We start from the raw sequence: 18,632 nt of genomic DNA, 5'->3' as shown, positions 1-18,632 counted from the left end.
GTAAGCCCAGATGTACCCTCAGAAGCCTCCTCAGAACTGCTCCAGACAGCTATCACCAATGAATCACAGTGGGCACTGAATTAAAGATCTATTTGTCACCCCTGGACCAGATGAGTAACACTACCACTCACTTTCCACTTCAGGTTTCACTGAAAATCTGGCAAGATGTCTTAGAATTAAGTTCTTATGATGTCCATCACCTTCCCTTTTCTAAGTACAAAGACTCCCAATGGCTTAACAAGCCCATAAATAATACCCCTATACAGGTTGCCAGGGCCTGACCTGACCAAGCTACCACTTTGTTGAGTCACAACTATACCCTCTGACGTGAGCAGGCCTACAAGTCTGCCCAGCAGGGACAAAGGAGATCTCCAGCTGGTTTTCCCTGAAATCACTGGGAGGGGGTGAGCATTTCTTCCATTCCTAGAACAGTATTCACCATTATCCATGGCAACTGTGGAAGTGTCTGCAGACTCTACGTAGGCCTCAGGTGACACCCACTCACTGTGGCCACATTACCCGTAACCAGCAGGCCCAACAACCAGGCCTGAAGAAGCTGAAGCGATTACCATTGTTGGCACCCGCACCGTAACTGAGAGTTACTTCAGGCAGCGGACAGGCCTGCCCCCTGCTCTCACGCTCCTGTCTCAACCGCTGCCCTCTTCACTGCTCAGCAATGCCTCGGCCACGGCTGCTGTCAAGATGGTCACCTCCAGGGGGCAGTAATCTGGCTTCACGACAGTTCAACACCAATAAACCTCCCTTAAGAATGGCTTTTGTCTACTTGCTCTGGGCACAGCCATACAAAACGCCTCTTTTGGAACCTATCAATCTGCACGTCTAACAGGTGAGTTTTCTATGTTCAGAGACACTGAATACATAGCTAATGATTACCTGCTGAAACCACCATTTTTTGCACTTTTTAAATTTTAAATCTTTGGATCTCAAATATAAAATAAATTTCTTCACTAACTTGACAAATAATCCAATATCATTTTTACCCTGGTTTTTCTGAATTTAAATTTTATATTCAACTCAATCCAACTGGTGTTTATTTTACTGCAAAACTGTGATCAAATTATTCCTTCTTAGAATAGCTTATAATATAAACTTAAAATAATTTCCTAAAAGCAAATACTAGCAATCTCATGGTAAACAAACTCTACCTATACACTCAGCTTATAACTGGCTTTTCAGTCTGCTACTCTTCAATCTGAGCAGGTAACCAAGGATCATGATGCATCAGCAAAACTTCTAACATGAAAGAGACTAAACTGAACACACGGATACCCCAACACTTCAATTTAGAGAAGAGACCACACAGTCCATGGGCTTCTCCAGGCCAGAACACTGGAGTGGGGAGCATCTCCCTTCTCCAGGGGATCTTCCCAACCCAGGGATCAAACCCAGGTCTCCCGCATTGCTGGCAGATTCTTTACCAGCTGAGCCACTAGGGAAGCCCAAGAACACTGGAGTGGGTAGCCTATCCCTTCTCCAGCGGATCCTCCTGACCCAGGAATTGAACCGGTGTCCCCTGCATTACAGGCGGATTCTTAACCACCTGAGCTATCAGGTAAGCCCCTCAATTTAGAGGAGAGACTATGAACAGATTTTATAATACATTGTTTACATCTCCAAATAAATGAGAAAATATTATAGTCATAAAAGCAAACGGGGGAGGATCCTTTCAAAAAGGTACCCTAAGAACCTTTGAAAATTTGGTCCTTCAAGGAAGCAAAGAAAACATCAGCAAAATCGGACAAAATCAAGTTTTCCCAAACTCTGGAAATTAAACAAAGGCTTCTAACAATCCAAGCATTTTTCAAACAAAAAGGCTGAATCTTGATAAGAACAGCAAGCTTTCCATTGCTTTGGAAGGGCCCTATTTCCATTTTCAACTCAGGCTGAAAAAGAACAGCCTCACAATCATGGCAGTTTGGAAACCAGCAGACTCACAACCACTAGAAATTCTGAGTTGAACAAGCCTGGAGACCCTTAAAAAAATCCCCACTCCCAGAGAACTGTCATCTTCTGATGATCTGTCTGCATATTCCTGAACCCCCATCCACAGGGCTTGTCTTTACCTGACCTCACTCAGAGCATGCTCAGTGAGAGATCTTTCTTCCTGAGGCCACAGTCAAAAAGAATTCACAACTGTTTAACATGGCAGCTGCCTGAGATGGCAATAACATTCCAGGCAAAGAAACTGACAAAAAAAAAAACTTACAAGGAAAAACTGGAAGAGGAGATGTTCTCAGGAAACTCTGAAAAGCTCCGACAAATTACTGGGAAATGTACAAGGTCACATACATGGGCAAGGCTGTGTGCATGCCCAAGAAGGACTGCAGCACTAATGTCTCACCTCTGGCTGACCTTGAGACTGCAGAAGCAGCAGTAAAGAGGTCTAAAGGCAGAAATGCATACACTGCCTGCCGTAACACTGAGCTATGTTCCAACACAGAGAGCCTTCAGCAAAGACAATGAGAGGGAAACTTCCCATCATCAGCTGAACACTAACCCAGCCAAGAAGAGATGACAAGTAGCCACACACATCCAAATATACAGACTTCACAGAACTATGGGGTCAGTAAGTAAGCCGTGAGCAACAAAAACGGTAAGCACCAACAACAGCAAGGCTGAGGCGAAGAATGCGATTTTCAAAACTGTCACAATGCATAATCTTAAGTGTTCAGTTTCAACAAGACACTTATGAGACACATGAAGAAACAAGTAAATATGGCCCACACGCAGGGGAAAAAAATCAGTCACAGAAACTAACCTTAAAGGACTAACGAGATGAATACTTGAAATCAACCACTATTAATATAGTTAGAGAAATAAAGGAAATTATTTCTAAAGAATTAAGGAAAATATAAGAACCAAGGTCTCACCAAACAGAGAATATCAATGTGTAGAGATAGAAAACACAAGAGAGAATCACAGAAATTCTCAAAATTCATAGACAACTGAAATTAAAAGTTCACTAGAGGCTCAAGAGTGACCTGAGTGATCTCAGAGAACAAAGCGGCAGCAAACTTGAAGATGAGTCACTGACACTATCATGTTTGAAAAACAGAAGAAAAATGAACAGGAAAGAGTACTAACAAACAGAGCCTACGAGATTATCTTTTTATCAAACCCACATACACTCAATGGGAATCCCAGAAGGAGACGGGAAAGGAAAAAGCACAAAAAGAATATGTGAAGAAATAATGATCAAAAGCGTTCCAAATTCATGAAGTTCAACAAGCCTGCAATAGGATAAACTTAGAGACATTCTAACCCAGACACATGAAAAGCAAAGCACTAAAAGAAAAGACCTAGAGGACGACTTCCCTGGTGGTACGGCAGAGGAAAATCCAACTGCTGAAGCAGGGGGTACAGGTTCAATCTCTGCTCCGGGAAGATTCCACATGCTGCAGAGCAATGCAGCCTGTGACTCGCAACTACTGAGCCCATGTACTACAGCTCCTGAAGCCTGTGCACCCAAAGCAGGAGAAGCCACTGCAATGGTGAGCTCATTCACCACATCAAAGAGTGGCCCCCACTCACCGCGGCTCGTGAGAGCCCAAGCGCAGCAATGAAGACCCAGCACAGCCAAAAATAAATGATTAAAAAAAAAGAGAGAGAATACTTTGAAAACAACAATTAAGAAGCCATCTGTCACAATACATGGGCTCCCCAATAAGACCAACAACTGATTTTTCATTTAAAACAATGGAAATCAGACAGTTGTGGGAATATAAGTCCTACAACTAAAAATCTCAGCCAAGAATTCTATACCCAAGAAAATTACCCTCCAAAAAAATGAAGCAGAGAAGCCTCTCTGGACCAAAGGTATTTCAGTCTTTACATGAAGCCATACTACCAATATAATAAAGTGCAGACCTGGGTAGTAGGAGAATATATGAAGGAGAATTTCAGACATTTCTCAATAAGCAAAAGATAAAATAACAGACTCCTTCAGCTTTAAATGAAAGAACAGAATACAATAGCCCAGATTCACATGAAGACATAAAGAACACCAGAAAAAGTTCAGTCAGCCTTCCATATCTGTGGGTTCTACATCCAGTGGATCAAAAAAAAATTTTTTTTCATTTTAGTAAGTTCCAAATGAAATACCCTGATGCTTGGAAAGATTGAGGGCAGAAGAAGGGGATGACAGAGGATGAGACAGTTGGATGGTATCACCAACTCGATGGACATGAGTCTGGTTAAACTCTGGGAGTTGGTAATGGACAGGGAGGCCTGGCATGCTGTGGTCCATGTGGTTGAAAGAGTCGGACATGACTGAGCAACTGAACTGAAAACGAAAACTTGAATTTTCCACATGCCAGCTACTATTTACATAGAATTTACACTGTAGCAGGTATTATTATAAGTAATCTAGAGACGATTTAAAGTATACACATATGTTATACGCATATATGTAATACTACCCCAACTATAAAACAGACTCAGGCATCAGTGGACTTCTGACATCTACAGTGGGTCCTGGAGCCAATCCCCCACAGATAACAAGAGAAGACTAACCCTACAAAGGTAAACATAAAACACGGGCTTCCCTGGTGGCTCAGTGGTAAGTATCTGCCTGCCAATGCAGGAAACTGGGGTTCAATCCCTGGGTCAGGAAGATTCCCCAGGGAAGAAAATGACAACCAATATTCCACTATTCTTACCTGGGAAATCCCAAGGACAGAGAAACCTGGCAGGCTATAGTCCATGGGGTCACAAAAGAGTCGGACACAACTTAGCGACTAAACAACAACAAATACAAAACACAGGCAGATATAAAATCCAGTACACATTTACCTACTTTGTTATTGTTAACTCTCCTCTGGTCCCACATGACTTAAAAGGACGCTTACACAAAGCAGTAATTAGAAAACTATATGCTGGATAGCTTATAATGTACAAAGATGTAATATTCATGAAAAGAACAGCAACAGAGGAGAAGAAAACAGAGCTGTGTAGGAGTAAAGTTTTTAATTCTAAAATTAAGAATAATAATTCAAATTAAACTGCTATAATTTAAGATGTAAACTGAAATCCCCAGAACAAACACTAATAATTCCCTAAAAAAAGGCAGGAAAATTAAACTGGCACACCAGAAAGTACCTGCTTATTACAAAATAAGGCAGCACCGGAAGAACAGAGAAATAAAAAAGTCATGACATATAAAACAGAAAGAGCAACATAAAATAGCAGAAACAAAGTCTACCTTATCAGTAGTACATTAAATATGAATGGAATTAAATACTTCAGTTAAATGACAAAGATTTCCAGGCTCAATAAACAATCAAGACCCAACTGTATGCTGGCTATGAGAGATTCATTTCAGTCACAAAGACGCAAGGGCTGAAAGCTAAAGAATATAAAAAGATAATCCATGGAAAAAAGTGTTCAAAAGAGACCTAGGGTGGCTATACTAATATCAGACAGTATAGACTTCAAGACAAAAAGTGCTATCAGGTACAAAGAAGAACATTTTACATTGACAGGAGGATCAATTTATCAGAAAGACATAATTATAGGCACCTAAGAACAGAGCCCCCAAATATATGACACAAAAAGGTCAAGACCCCTGTTCAATTCCTGGGTCAGGAAGATCCGCTGGAGAAGGGACAGGCTACCCACTCCAGTATTCAAGGGCTTCCCTCATGGCTCAGCTGGTAAAGAATCTGCCTGCAATGGGGGAGACCTGGGTTCAATCCCTGGGTTGGGAAGATTCCCTGGAGAAGGGAATGCTACCCACTCCAGTATTCTGGCCTAGAGAATTCCATGGACTGTAGAGCCCATAGGGTTGCAAAGAGTTGGACATGACTGAGCAACTTTCACTTTCAAGAACAGAGCCCCCAAATATATAACACAAAAAGTGACAGAACTGAAGAGAGAAACAAGCAAATCATCAGTATTAAAAGACGACTTTGATATTGCATGCTTCAATAACAACAAAATATAGATTCCTATCAAGTGCACCTGGAACATTGTGTAGGACAGACCACATACTGGGCCATAAAACAAGCCCCAATAAATTTCAAAGAACTAAAACCATGGAACACAGGAATTATGATTTATGACCATAACAGGATAAAAGTAGAAATGAATAACAAATAGAAATAATGTTGGAATTTAATAGAACAGCCCTAATAACAAACAGGTCAGATGAAAATAAAAGGGAAATTAGATAATATTTTGAGATGAATGAAAATGAAAGTACACCATACCAAATGAATAAGCCAGTCAGAAAAAGACAAACACAATATGCTATCACTTATGTGTGGAATAAAACTAGTGAACAAAACAAACAAAAAACCAGACTCACAGATATGGAAAACAAACAAGCCAGTGAGAAGAGGTAAGGGTGAGGGATAATATGTAGCTGGGGACTAAGAGGTACAAACACTCTCTACTGGCAGTTGACATATCTTGTATTTTAAAATCCCAAGCAGTCCACAGTAAAAGCATTAGAACCAGGGAGTTCAGCAAGGGTGCAAGATTCAAGATCAATATAAAAAAATCAACTGTAATCTATATACATTAACGATGAACCATCTGAAATTGAAAATAAAAGAAATTCTACTTAGAATAGCACCAAAAGAAAACACAAGGAATAAATTTAACAAAAGAAGTGCAAATCATGTCCTCTGGATACTACTGAGCAATCATTTAAAGTAATTAAACATTTCTAAAAATGGAAAGACATTCCATGTTCATGGATTGGAAGACAGTGTTATTAAGATGGTTAATATTGCCCAAACTCATTACAGATTCATTTCCTACCAAAATCCCAGGTGCCTTTTTCAGGCAGAAATTGACAAATACAACCTAAAATTCACAAGGACATCCAAGGGACCCAAAATTGCCAAAACAATCTTAAAAAACAAATTTTGACTTCAAATTTACTACGAAGTTACATTAATGAAGACAATGTGCTACTAGTAGGACAGGCATATAGATCAAGGGAAAATAAGTAAACAGAAAGAAATCTTTACATTAATGCTCAGTTCATTTTCAACAAAGTTCCAACAAAAATTCTATGAGGATCAAAACCACAATGAGAAACTTATTAGGATGGCTATTGATCAAAATAAAACGGAAAATAACAATTTTTGACAAGGATATACACTGCTGACAGAAATCCAAACTGGTGCAACAGCTACAGAACAGAATGGCAGTTCCTCAAAAAACGTACACACAGAATTACCACTTGCTCCAGTTTCTACTGACTATATACCCAAAGAACTGAAAGCAGGGAATGGAACAGATATATATATACACCCTATGTCATAGCAGCATTACTCACAGGGCAAAACTGTGAAGCTATAAATGGGAGAGAAAAATAAGAGGATCAATGGATCAACTAGTCCAAGAGGTCATTATAAAGAAACCTGCCCAGAACTAGACGACACGAGGTTCCATTGTGAAAGGCCCTCCAAATGCATAAGAAAGTAGCCTCAAATAAGGTCCACTATCAAGTTTCAGATCAACAACGAGAACAAAGAGAAGCAGAGAGACAACATATGCAAAAAATCAGAATGACTGTGGACTTCTCACTAGAAACACTGAAAGCTGGGACTCAATAAGGGGAGGGAGGCACATGAGCTTCCACATTTTGGATGAAGAAAAGGACTTATAACCTAGATTTCTAGACCCTGACAAACTATCAAGAGAGAATAAAGATATTCTCAGGCTCAGAAAACTATTCTTCTCCACATCTTTCCTCAGAAAGTGACTGGTGAGGGAGAAAACCAGCAAGACGATGTCTCCGAGAATCAGCAGCTGCGCCTCCGAGCAAGGTGCAGCGCGGCCCCGGGAAGCAGACAGAGAAAGCGGTGGAGGTGGCCGGTGTGGCCGGGAAGGCGGGAGGAGACGCGCCCGACCGCAGCGTGCAGACAGCCGAGCGCAGGAGGTGCGTGCAGACAACCGCACAGGCCAGAGACACAGAGCCAGGGCACGGCGGGGCGGGGTGGGCAGGGGCCGCGCCAAGCACGGACAGTGAGCCGTGAGCGGCGTGCACTAGGACACATTAGGGTGTCCTAATGACATGAGAACATGACCAGGTCTGGTGGATGTGGGGAGGGTAAGCATGCCTGAGGGCGGGCAGGAGGACAGAACTGAAATTCACGCTTCATAATGTGAAGTAAAGCTCTTAAGAGCGACAAAAAGCTGAGAGATAGCAGGACACGCACAGCACTCAGACAGAGCAGCAGACACAAGAGTCAGGAAGCAGCTGCAGCTGTTCTCCTCTGAGAAAAGGTAGCAGAAGAGGGAAGAAACTGCCCTTTTTTCCAATGTATCTTATAAATCTAGTCAACCCTCTCTGTATGAATGATTTACAGAAAAAAAATTTAGCAATGAGAGGGGTGGACTTCACTAGTGCTCTAGGGCTTAAGAATCTGCCTGTGAATGCAAGGAACACGGGTTTGATCCCGGGTCCGGGAAGACCCCACACACTGCAGAGCAACAAAGCCTATGAGCCACAGCTATGAGCCCATGTTCTAGAGCTCATGCTTTCCAACAAGGGAGACCACCACAATAAGAAACCTGAGTGCGTCAAATACAGAGCAGTCCCATTCTCCACAACTAAAGAAAGTAGCAACACAGACCCAGTGCAGCCAAAAACAAATTTTTTTTAAAAAGAAACGAGAGGGCTGTTACAGAGCACATTTCTCATCTGCTTTTGCCCTGGGACCTCCCTGTTAACACCAAAGCTTTAGCAAGCAAATTAAAACCAAAATTAAGAAAGCTTCAATTCTCCCCTTAACAATACAATCATTAGATAATAATGTCTAGTGAATGTTTGCAAGTTTTTTATAAACAAATACTATGAGAGCTATGTTCAAAACTGCAGGCTCGCAAAGTTCACTGAAGAGTTACAATGGATCCAACGACACGTTTCAGCTCTATCTAGAGCTTAGAACTATCCTCAGACTCAAAGCAGCTGCTGTCTCAGGAGCCTGGTTCCCAAATGGTGGTTCCAGAAGAAACTTCACACCAGCAGTCTTTCTACCAAAGCCTCACAAACTAAATCATACTATATGGAATAGAAATATTTTCTGGCATATACGGCGGGGTAACAGTGAGTGTCCACGTGGGCAGACAGCATCTGTCTGTGAAGGGAAGCCTTGGAGAGTAAGTGACAGGAATCTACCGACATTTTCCTTAGATCCAGAGACATCCCACATATATCCTACAGCGATATGGCCTCTTAAAAATGAACAGAGAGAAGTGAATCGTGCAGTACCTGGTTTCTGAACACATCATGTGTGTGAATTGTGAAAACAATACATGTAAAACAACAGAACATTTCCAAATACTATGCTGAATGACATTCACAGATCAGCTGTGCTGAGACTCCACATAGATAGAGGACATCTTCTAAGATGGAGATTGGGCTGAGTATCTCCACTCTCTCCTTTGGATGAAAGTGACTTTAGCCAACAGATGACATACTCAAATAACAATTGAACACATGGCCCCAAAGGATGATTCCAGCTCCTTCAAAGTGAAGCTGAAGAATACGCAACTCTCTCTCCTTTGTGAAATGGGCAAAGAAAACTGCTGCCTAAATCAGATCACTCTTACTACATCAGCTGACATGAGAAAGGCATTCTTTTTCATCATGTATTTTATTTCCTAGAGACACAATTAATCTTCTCAAATACAGTACTCACTCAAGTTCTCAAGTTTGTTGAGAACAACTCATAAGAAGACAACATTGTCTCCTTTTATGTTGCGATGCAGGGCATGTGGGACCCTAGTTCCCCAACCAGGTATCAAAATTGTGTCCCCTGAAACGGACACATGGATTCTTAACCACTAAACTGCCAAGGACAGCTGCTAGAGGACAACATTTTTTATTCCAGGACTAAAGACAAGTTTTAGAAAATATTAAGCAAATTCCACAATATTTTGTTAGTACTATGGAATCTTGCCAAGCTAAAGACTCTTCTATGCTCCTGTAACAACAATGAAAAACCTATAAAGATATAAAAGAAGTCTAGGATATTCAAAGCATTCTAGTCAGCCACTTGGAGCCACATAGAGCAGATACTGAACTTTCCAAATGACAGAAGGAGATTCTTTCTATGACCTATTCTATCTGGACTCCTCCCCATCAAAATCAAGGTGACAGTCAGAGCTTGCACCTCATAGTGCAAGGTTTTATGTAACTGTCTTGTAATAAATATAAAGATAAATGAGGTTTCTGATTCTTCCAGTCAAGTTTTATAAAGAACTAACAGCCTAGCTCTTCAAGCACTGTGTCTGCCAGTTTTATGACAATGGCTGTAAAGCTGTGGGTCACTTCCTTAGGCTTACCCTCTCCTTTTGGTCCAGAATTTGAGGAAGGATTTCAGCTAACATGAGACAGTGGAAACTCATTCCTAATCACAGAGGCACGAACTCTTCTGTTACTTCTTTTTAATCTTTTCTTTTTTTAAAGGGAGTAGAGTTGACAGCGGGGAAAAAACCATGACTGGGAGTCTGCAAGAGAAGGCTCTAGCCCCAGCTCCAGGACCTTACCTCACTCACTCTGTGGGTCCCTAAGACCAGCCCAGGTTTCACGACTCACTGGGAGGACTCAGGGACAGTCACACTGACAGCTGTGATTATTACAATATAAAAGGACAGAAAGGAAAATCAGCAAAGGGGTGAGGACCACAGGAAACTCGACTCAAGATTCCTGGAGTTTCTCCTGGTGGAGTCACACAGGACATGCTCAATTCCCAGACACAAGCCGGGACAAGACGCATGGAATGCTGGCACTAGGCAAGCTCATTAAACCTGAGGGCCAGGGTTTGTGGGGGCTGTTCAACCAGCACTGCCCAAGGCTCCACAAACGCCAGAGTCCCAACGGGAAGGCAGGTGGGCAGCCACACCCGGGCCAGGCTCCTGACCCCACTCTGTGGACATGATGGGCACCCCCGCAGTCTAGCATCCAGGCAGAGCCAGGCCGACCCCACATGCAGGCTATGTAAGGTGCCTCGGCCTGCAGCGTGACTCGCCCTCTGCGCCCACCTCGCTAGACCTCAGTTTCACCACGTCACGTGCCCAGCTGTCAGCTGCTGTAGCGACTGCTGAATGTGACACAGGAATCCCACGGGGAAGATGGGCCGGCCATGGCCTAGGCTCACCACGAGGTACTCAGCGAGGTGACACCAGGCCTCAGGCAGGAGAGGCTCTCATGGCCCAAGACCCATTTCCCCAACAGTGACGGTGACATCGTCACTAAGTAGCCCCTGCTTCCCTGCAGCCTCCAGCTTTCCCTGAGAGCCTGCTCAGGCCTTTGTAGCTCATCTCCCTCCCGAGTGCTCTCACCATATATTCAGAGACTACGAGGTGGAGGTTCATAAAATGCCAGAGTTAAAAACCCCTGCTCTCACAGATTACCTTCACATAAAAAACATGAAGAGTGGCTGTGTTCTTGTCTGATGACCCTGTCCACTGAAAGGCTTCAGTGTAAATGGCTGGCGTCCACCACACCAACTGCTGACCCCTCCCCCAGGGCTCATGGATCACGTTGTCTGCTAGTACAGAGTATTCCCAGTATTTTCTAATGTTATAAAATACTGCAGTGCTTTAAAAAAAAACAAAGGCCCAGGGACCGTGATGTGGTCAGATGTGACACTCAGCAAGGAAGGCTGCCCCCCTCAAGTGCCTCCAGCACCCTGACTGCAGGGCCAGTCGCCCACTTCCATCACACCCAACTGAGGGGCATCAAGACAGATGGCTCCTGTGTATCTCAACATTCTGCCCCAGGTGGAGATGCCCAATACTCTGCAAGCTCATCTGTGGACTGGACAGAGAAAATGAAGCACAGGATATCAGCCTGAGCCCTGACTTTCTAGCTGGGTCATGTCTCCAGTCACTTCCTGTCCCCGGGCCTCAGCGGTCCCCGGGCCTCAGCTGTCCCCATGGGCACAATGACAGGTCCAGACAGACCACTTGGTGAGTCCCATCCAGGCCTAACTTCCCAGCGTTTTCATATTACACTCTCCCAATTAGACAGTCAAAAGGTTTAAAATTCATTTGGTATAAAATTTCTACATCACAGTATAAAATCATAAATAACTGATTTTTCATTATTTTTAAAAGTTTGACAACAAACATCTGTGGACTCAAGGGGACTCTGGATATGGTAAGACACTAATCTCCTTGCACTGGAGACTTGCATGTTGAAACTGGCATTACTAGCCAGAAAGCTACCATCTCAAAGATGTCCAGAATTATCACTTATATATTTCTATCCAGATTTATCTGGGGAAGGTTTCATTCAAACAAACACACTCCAAGCCCCCAAGATACCAGGTTCCATGTACATACGAAATGTAGAACCACATGAACCCAGAGAATGCAAAATCTTTCAACACCAATCACTTTTAAATATGCTCCTAAAAACAGTCTGTGGCATGGGACCAGGTCAGATGTCTGGGTGAGAAAGTCTTACTTTTGAGCAAGTGGAATGAAAGGGGACCCCTGAGACATGATCTGGACAAGATTGCCATCCACCAATCTTCTCACCATATCGTCTTTCAAAAAAATTACCCCATAACAAAATAAGCAGTGCAAACCAGGATGTTAACTGAGAAAGAGGAGGGGAAAGAGCAAGAGAAAGGAAAAAAGTCTGAACTCACCGGGACTGTGGCAATCCTTTTTTACTGAGATCTGCCCTCACACGTTCTCCTACATGTCTGTAAATTTCCACTAAGCTGTTTATTGCTGCATCTCGAACCTAGATGTAAAAGAAGAGATCTTACAGCTGCTCTGTGTCATTCCCAGCGCTTCCTGCTGTGGACACAACAGGCTATCCAACACCCCAAGTTCATCACCCACTCACCAACGGGACTCTGAACACAACCCCTGCGAGACGCGGCATGGGACAAAGCCGTGCCGTGACAGCTCTGACTCTGTGGGTACAGCTCCAGAGAGCACGGAAAAACTCAGATCCCAACCCTGTGTCCATGTTAAAGTCTACACCCCTCAGTTCTTTTCATCCTTTAAGATGATGTCTGGAAACTAGAAATTTCAGACCAAAGTGGAAAACACTACAAATAAGTGAATCATTCTAAAAGTAAAACACCATGTAAAGCATTCTGGATATAGGCCAATTAAATACTTAGCAACAGAAAAGTGTGGTAAAGGTTACACAGCACCTGTATTCAAGAAGTGCAAAGTTCTAAAAGGTAGATGGGAAAAAAGTCCATAAATTCTACATTTAATACAGGACAGGATGTAATAAATGTTATACAAAAGAGTACAGAGAGCTCACACAGTAGAGGGGAGTGAGCACACCAGAGGATACCAAGAAACAGTTTATGGAAGAAGAAGGAACCACTTAAAATGTGCTTAGAAACACAGCTTTTCAGCAGGAAGAAATGGGATGACACAGGCTCCAAACAAGGTAACCAGCCAGTGCAGAGGCGTGAAGGCGGAGCAGCATGGCGTAAGCTTCAGGAAGCTCAAGGCAGCAGTCTGGCCAAACACAGACAGGGGGAAAGAAGGTCCAGATAAATAAGGCTCCAGAGACAGGATGAACGTTATTAAAAAACAAAACAAAACAGAAAATGGGGGAATTTGAATATGGACTGTGTATATACCAAACATAAGGCTGGTGCAAAAGTAACTGGGATTTTGGATTGTTGAACTTTGCCATTTGATATTGGAATACATTCCTAAATAAATGTGGTTGTGTTATACATCATTTTAATGCACATTTCTCATTTTGTTTTATTGCTAATGTTATTATAATGTTTTATTACATGTTATTTATATTTATTTTAGACTATATAAATGATGTCACACAAAAAGTAAATTTGAGTAATTTTTTATTTGAGTTCAAAATGGGTCCTAAAACAGTGCAGACAACTTGCAACATCAGCAACACATCTGGCCCAGAAACTGTCAATGAACATACAGTGCAGTGGTGGTTCAAGAAGTTCTGCAAAGGAGACAAGAGCCTTGCAGATGAGGAGTGCAGTGGCCGGCCATTGGAAGTTGACAACAATTAACTGAGACCAATCATCGAAGCCGATCCTCTTACAACTACAGAAGTTGCCAAAGAACTCAACGTTGATAATTCTATGATCATTCAGCATTTGAAGCAACTTGGAAAGGTGGAAAAGCTCAGTAAGTGGGTGCCTCATGAGCTGACCAAAAATTTAAAGAAAAAAGCTGTTGTTTTGAATTGTCATCTTCTCTTATTCTATATGACAACAAACCATTTCTCAATTGGATTGTGATGTGCAATTAAACCCCTGGAGAATAAAATGGCAACCCACTCCAGTATTCTTGCTTAGAGAATTCCATGGACAGAGGCGCCTGGCAGACAATTAAAAGTGGATTTTATACAACAACCGGCAATGACCAGCTCAGTGGCTGACCTGAGAAGCTCCAAAGCACTTCCCAAAGCCAGACCTGCACCAAAAAAAGCTCATGGTCACTGTTTGGTGGTCTCCTGTCCGTGTGATCCACTACAGCTTTCTGAATTCCAGTGAAACCATTACATCTGAGAAGTATACTCAGCAGATTGAGGAAATGCACTGGAAACTGCAATGCCTGCAGCTAGAGTGGGTCAACAGAATGGGCCCAGTTCTTCTCCACAACAATGCCTGATCACATGTTGCACAACCAAAGCTTCAAAAGTTGATCAAATTGGGCTATGAAGTTTTGCCTCATCCACCATGTTCACCTGACCTCTCACCAACCGACTACCACTTCTTCAAGCCATCTCTACAACTTTTTGCAGGGAAAACACTTACAAACCAGAAGGAGGTAGGAAATGCTTTCCAAGAGTTCGTTGAATCCCAAGGCATAGATTTTTACGCTACAGGAATAAACAAACTTACTTCTCATTGGCAAAGTATGTTGATTGTAATGGTTCCTATTCTGATTAATAAAGACATGTTTGACCCCAGTTATAATGATTTAAAATCCATGGTCCAAAACTGCAATTACTTTTGCACTAACTTAATAGTCTATCAATGTTAAATTTCTCAGATGTGTAAACAGCATGTGACTATATAAAAATCTCTGTTATTACATAGGAGTAAAAAGATGTGTGCTAGATACTTTCAAATGGTTCAAAAATAAAAAGTATTTCTCTGTGTATGTGTGTGTATATGTGTGCATAAGTATCCATGCTGAGTTATAAAACAAATGTGACAAAATGTTAAATGGTAAATATGGCTGTTCACTGTACTACCCTTTCCATTTTTCTACAGATATAAAATTCTGCCAGTAAAAAAAGGTGGAAAGAAAAAAACTTTTTAAATCCAATGAATTCAAGGCCAGCCTGTGGGGGGTACCCAGGGGAAGAGAGCAGGCATAGACAGGAGAACAACATGATTCCAGATTTGGTCTCAAGCAATGAAATCAAAGAAACAGAGAGTGAACAAGAGAAGGAAGTAGGAATACAATTTACAATCCTGAACATTGCAAGTCACCCTATGATTAATAGTAGTGCATGAAAGGTAATTTTACTCACATGTCTCCCCTGTGATAGATAGGCAAATTCCAGGTTCTTACTATCTTCTCACCTAAAACTTGATGCTATGTACCAAATAGTGTATGTGACACCCCCCAGCCCCCGAAAAAATTCCTCTGTTGAAACCCAACATGACTGTAGACAGACAGGGCTGGTGAAGAAGGTAATTCAGGTTAAATGAGGTCGTAAGAGTGGGCCTGATACGACAGGAGGGCTGTCTTTATAAGAGAGCTCTGTGTCTGCAAAATGGGAGGAGAATCCTCACCAGAGCTGGTCATACTGGCACCCTGATCCAGGACTGCCAGAAACAAGTTTCACTTGTTCAAGCCTCCCCGTCTATGGTATTCTGCCATAGTAGCCTGAGCTGAATAACAGAGATTACCAGATTACTTTGGAAAGGAAATAATTTCTGATGTCAGTAAACATTTTCACATTAAGACATGCACATCTAACAAAAGCAGTCAATGCCACTGTCTGAAATCAATGACAGGCGCATCACCACTGCTTACTTTCTAGTCATGATATCTGCTCAGAGCCAGAGAAGATCACACTGGGGAAACTCTTTAAAGAGCAATCAATATCCTGTCTGTTACTTACAAGTCAGGGCTGTAAAGAGTTTAAGGGATTTAGTGGAAAAATGACTAGCCTTCTAAGTGGAATAAGTCAGACAGAGAAAGGCAAATACTGATATCACTAATATGTGGAATCTAAAAAACACAACAAACTAGTGAATAAATCAAAAAAGAAACGTTTGTATAGAGAAAACACACTAGTGGTTGCCAGCGAGGAGCAGGAATGGGGCAGGGGCAATATAGGAGTGGAAAGGGGGTTATTATGGGACTACTGTATGAAATTGTGTGTGTAACTTCTGAAAACCGTAAAGCACTATAGAATTTAAAGAATCACCTTATTCAGTCAATCAATCAACAAAATTACTAGCCTTAGAGTCAAAGTAGCCCTCAGGACCTACTTGGCCATTTAGAGACTGTATAACGTTAGACAAAATATTTAAACTCTTTTAATCTCAATTCTCTCCTTCATAACTGGAAGGTTGCTTTGAGGTTAAAAAAAATAATGGACTCAACTCAACGAATATTTGACTGCCTATTAGGTGCCAAACTAGGGTGCCACACGGCCCAGGCAGGGAACACGATGGGCAGAGCAGGGTGGGGGGACGAGGACACAGGACCCCGGCAGGGGATCCCGAGGGCAGGGGGCAGGAGAGTGCGGCCTCAGGCAGGCAGCTACCAGCAGGCCGCCAGCTCGTGGCCGTGGGGGCACGCATACGGGGTGCTGCAAGCACGGCTCTGCCTCACCCTCACTCTTCGGAGAACACTCAGAAACACACATCTCCCAAATGTAAAACTGTCCGAAGTCCAAAAGTAAAAACCACCCTGCAGACACGTGTATGGACACACACACGCACCCACCTGTAGACCGAAATTCAAGTTCAGGTCAGCCGTTTGTGCCCCGTGGTCCTGAATATGAAGCACTCAACACAATGGCTGGTGGAGCTGGTATTATCTACATCTTTCAGACTAACAACCTTAGCCTTCAAATAACTCCTCTTCAGGCTCAGAAAGCTACAGGGTCAGTTAAATGACCCTCGATTCAAGAATCACAGAAGAACAGACTGTGTGTGGCACTATCAAGTACTGTAAAGCAGCTGAGAAGACAAGTGTCCCTAAAGCAAGTCAATTAAGGCTGAAGGGGCAAAGCAGTGTTCACCTCTACATGCAACGGTGGAGATCCTGGCCTTGCTTCTGGCCACCCGCAGGCTCACCTTGCAAAGGAACCCCAACAGGTCAGACCACTCAGGGAGCAAAAGACAAGGGCCCCAGGACGTGCCTGTCACTCCGCCTCACGCCGCGCCGCCTCACCCCACTGCGCCTCACTCCTCACCCCACTCCACCTCACTCCGCCTCACCACACTCCGCCTCACTCCTCACCCCACTCCACCTCACTCCGCCTCACCCCACTCGGCCTCACTCCCACTCCGCCTCACTCCACACTCCACTCCGCCTCACTCCCACTCCGCCTCACTCCACACCCCACTCCGCCTCACTCCACACTCCACTCCGCCTCACTCCACACTCCACTCCGCCTCACTCCAACCCCGCCTCACTCCACTCCGCCTCACCCCACTCCGCCTCACGACACTCCGCCTCACGACACTCCGCCTCACTCCACACTCCACTCCACACTCCACTCCGCCTCACCCCATTCCGCCTCACTCCGCCTCACCCCATTCCGCCTCACTCCTCACCCCATTCCGCCTCACTCCTCACCCCACTCCGCCTCACCCCACTCCGCCTCACGACACTCCGCCTCACCCCACTCCGCCTCACTCCACACTCCACTCCGCCTCACTCCACACCCCACTCCGCCTCACTCCACACTCCACTCCGCCTCACCCCACGCCGCCTCACGACACTCCGCCTCACTCCAACTCCGCCTCACGCCGCACCGCCTCACTCCACTCCACCCAGATGTGAGTGGCAGGAAAGAGGCTCCCTACACAGCCTGAAACTCAAGGGGAAGCCTCACTCTCAGGGAAAAGGAGGGCCCCAGAAACCCCTGCAAGGCCAAAGTCACCCCGTGCCCCATAGCCACCAACCCACCCACTTCTCAGGTGCTGGTCAAACCCTCACCAGGGACGTCATTCCCCCACCCGCCCGGCACCCACGCACAGCCAGCCCAGCCCAGGGCCGGCTGCAGAGAGCGCTGAGATCAACACTGGTCCTCAGGCTCTGCAAGATGGTTTTAGGCTCAGAAGATCAAACTCCTCAGGAAAACAGCAGACGGGGGTGGGGGCCTGCAGACACCATACCTCACTGCCTGAGGCCAGGTGGGCAGCTCATGAAGGTATATCAGAGGTTTTCAGGCAGAACTGGAGTTTCCCCTATCTGGCAGAAAGTGAAAGTGAAGTCGCTCAGTCCTATCCGACTCTTTTCAACCGCATGGACTGTAGGCTACCAGGGTCCTCTGTCCATGGGTTTTCCAGGCAAGAGTACTGGAGTGGGTTGTCATTTCCTTCTCCAATCTGGCAAGGGACTCCCTATTGAGCAAGTGTCTCCAGACTGCTGGCTGCCTTTGCCCTGTCCTCCTAGGCAAAAGACATAGGCCCTGTTCTGCAACCCACACC

At 44.0% G+C, this 18,632-nt stretch overlaps 1 protein-coding gene across 5 annotated transcripts in view; it reads right to left on the bottom strand.

Moving 5' to 3' along the window:
• Positions 1 to 18,632, bottom strand: part of CLASP1 (cytoplasmic linker associated protein 1) — a 266,484-nt gene that overhangs the window by 147,254 nt on the left and 100,598 nt on the right. For all 5 annotated transcript variants that reach the window (XM_065931368.1, XM_065931366.1, XM_065931370.1 and 2 more), the window contains exon 7: positions 12,639 to 12,736. In XM_065931368.1, coding sequence (XP_065787440.1) covers positions 12,639 to 12,736 — 98 coding nt within the window. The remainder of the gene's footprint in view (positions 1 to 12,638; positions 12,737 to 18,632) is intronic.

Source organism: Muntiacus reevesi, chromosome 3 (genome assembly GCF_963930625.1).
Source record: "Muntiacus reevesi chromosome 3, mMunRee1.1, whole genome shotgun sequence".
Taxonomy (NCBI): Eukaryota; Metazoa; Chordata; class Mammalia; order Artiodactyla; family Cervidae; genus Muntiacus; species Muntiacus reevesi.
The sequence above is the reverse complement of the archived record's forward strand: the minus strand, read 5'-3'. Positions and strand labels throughout refer to the sequence as shown.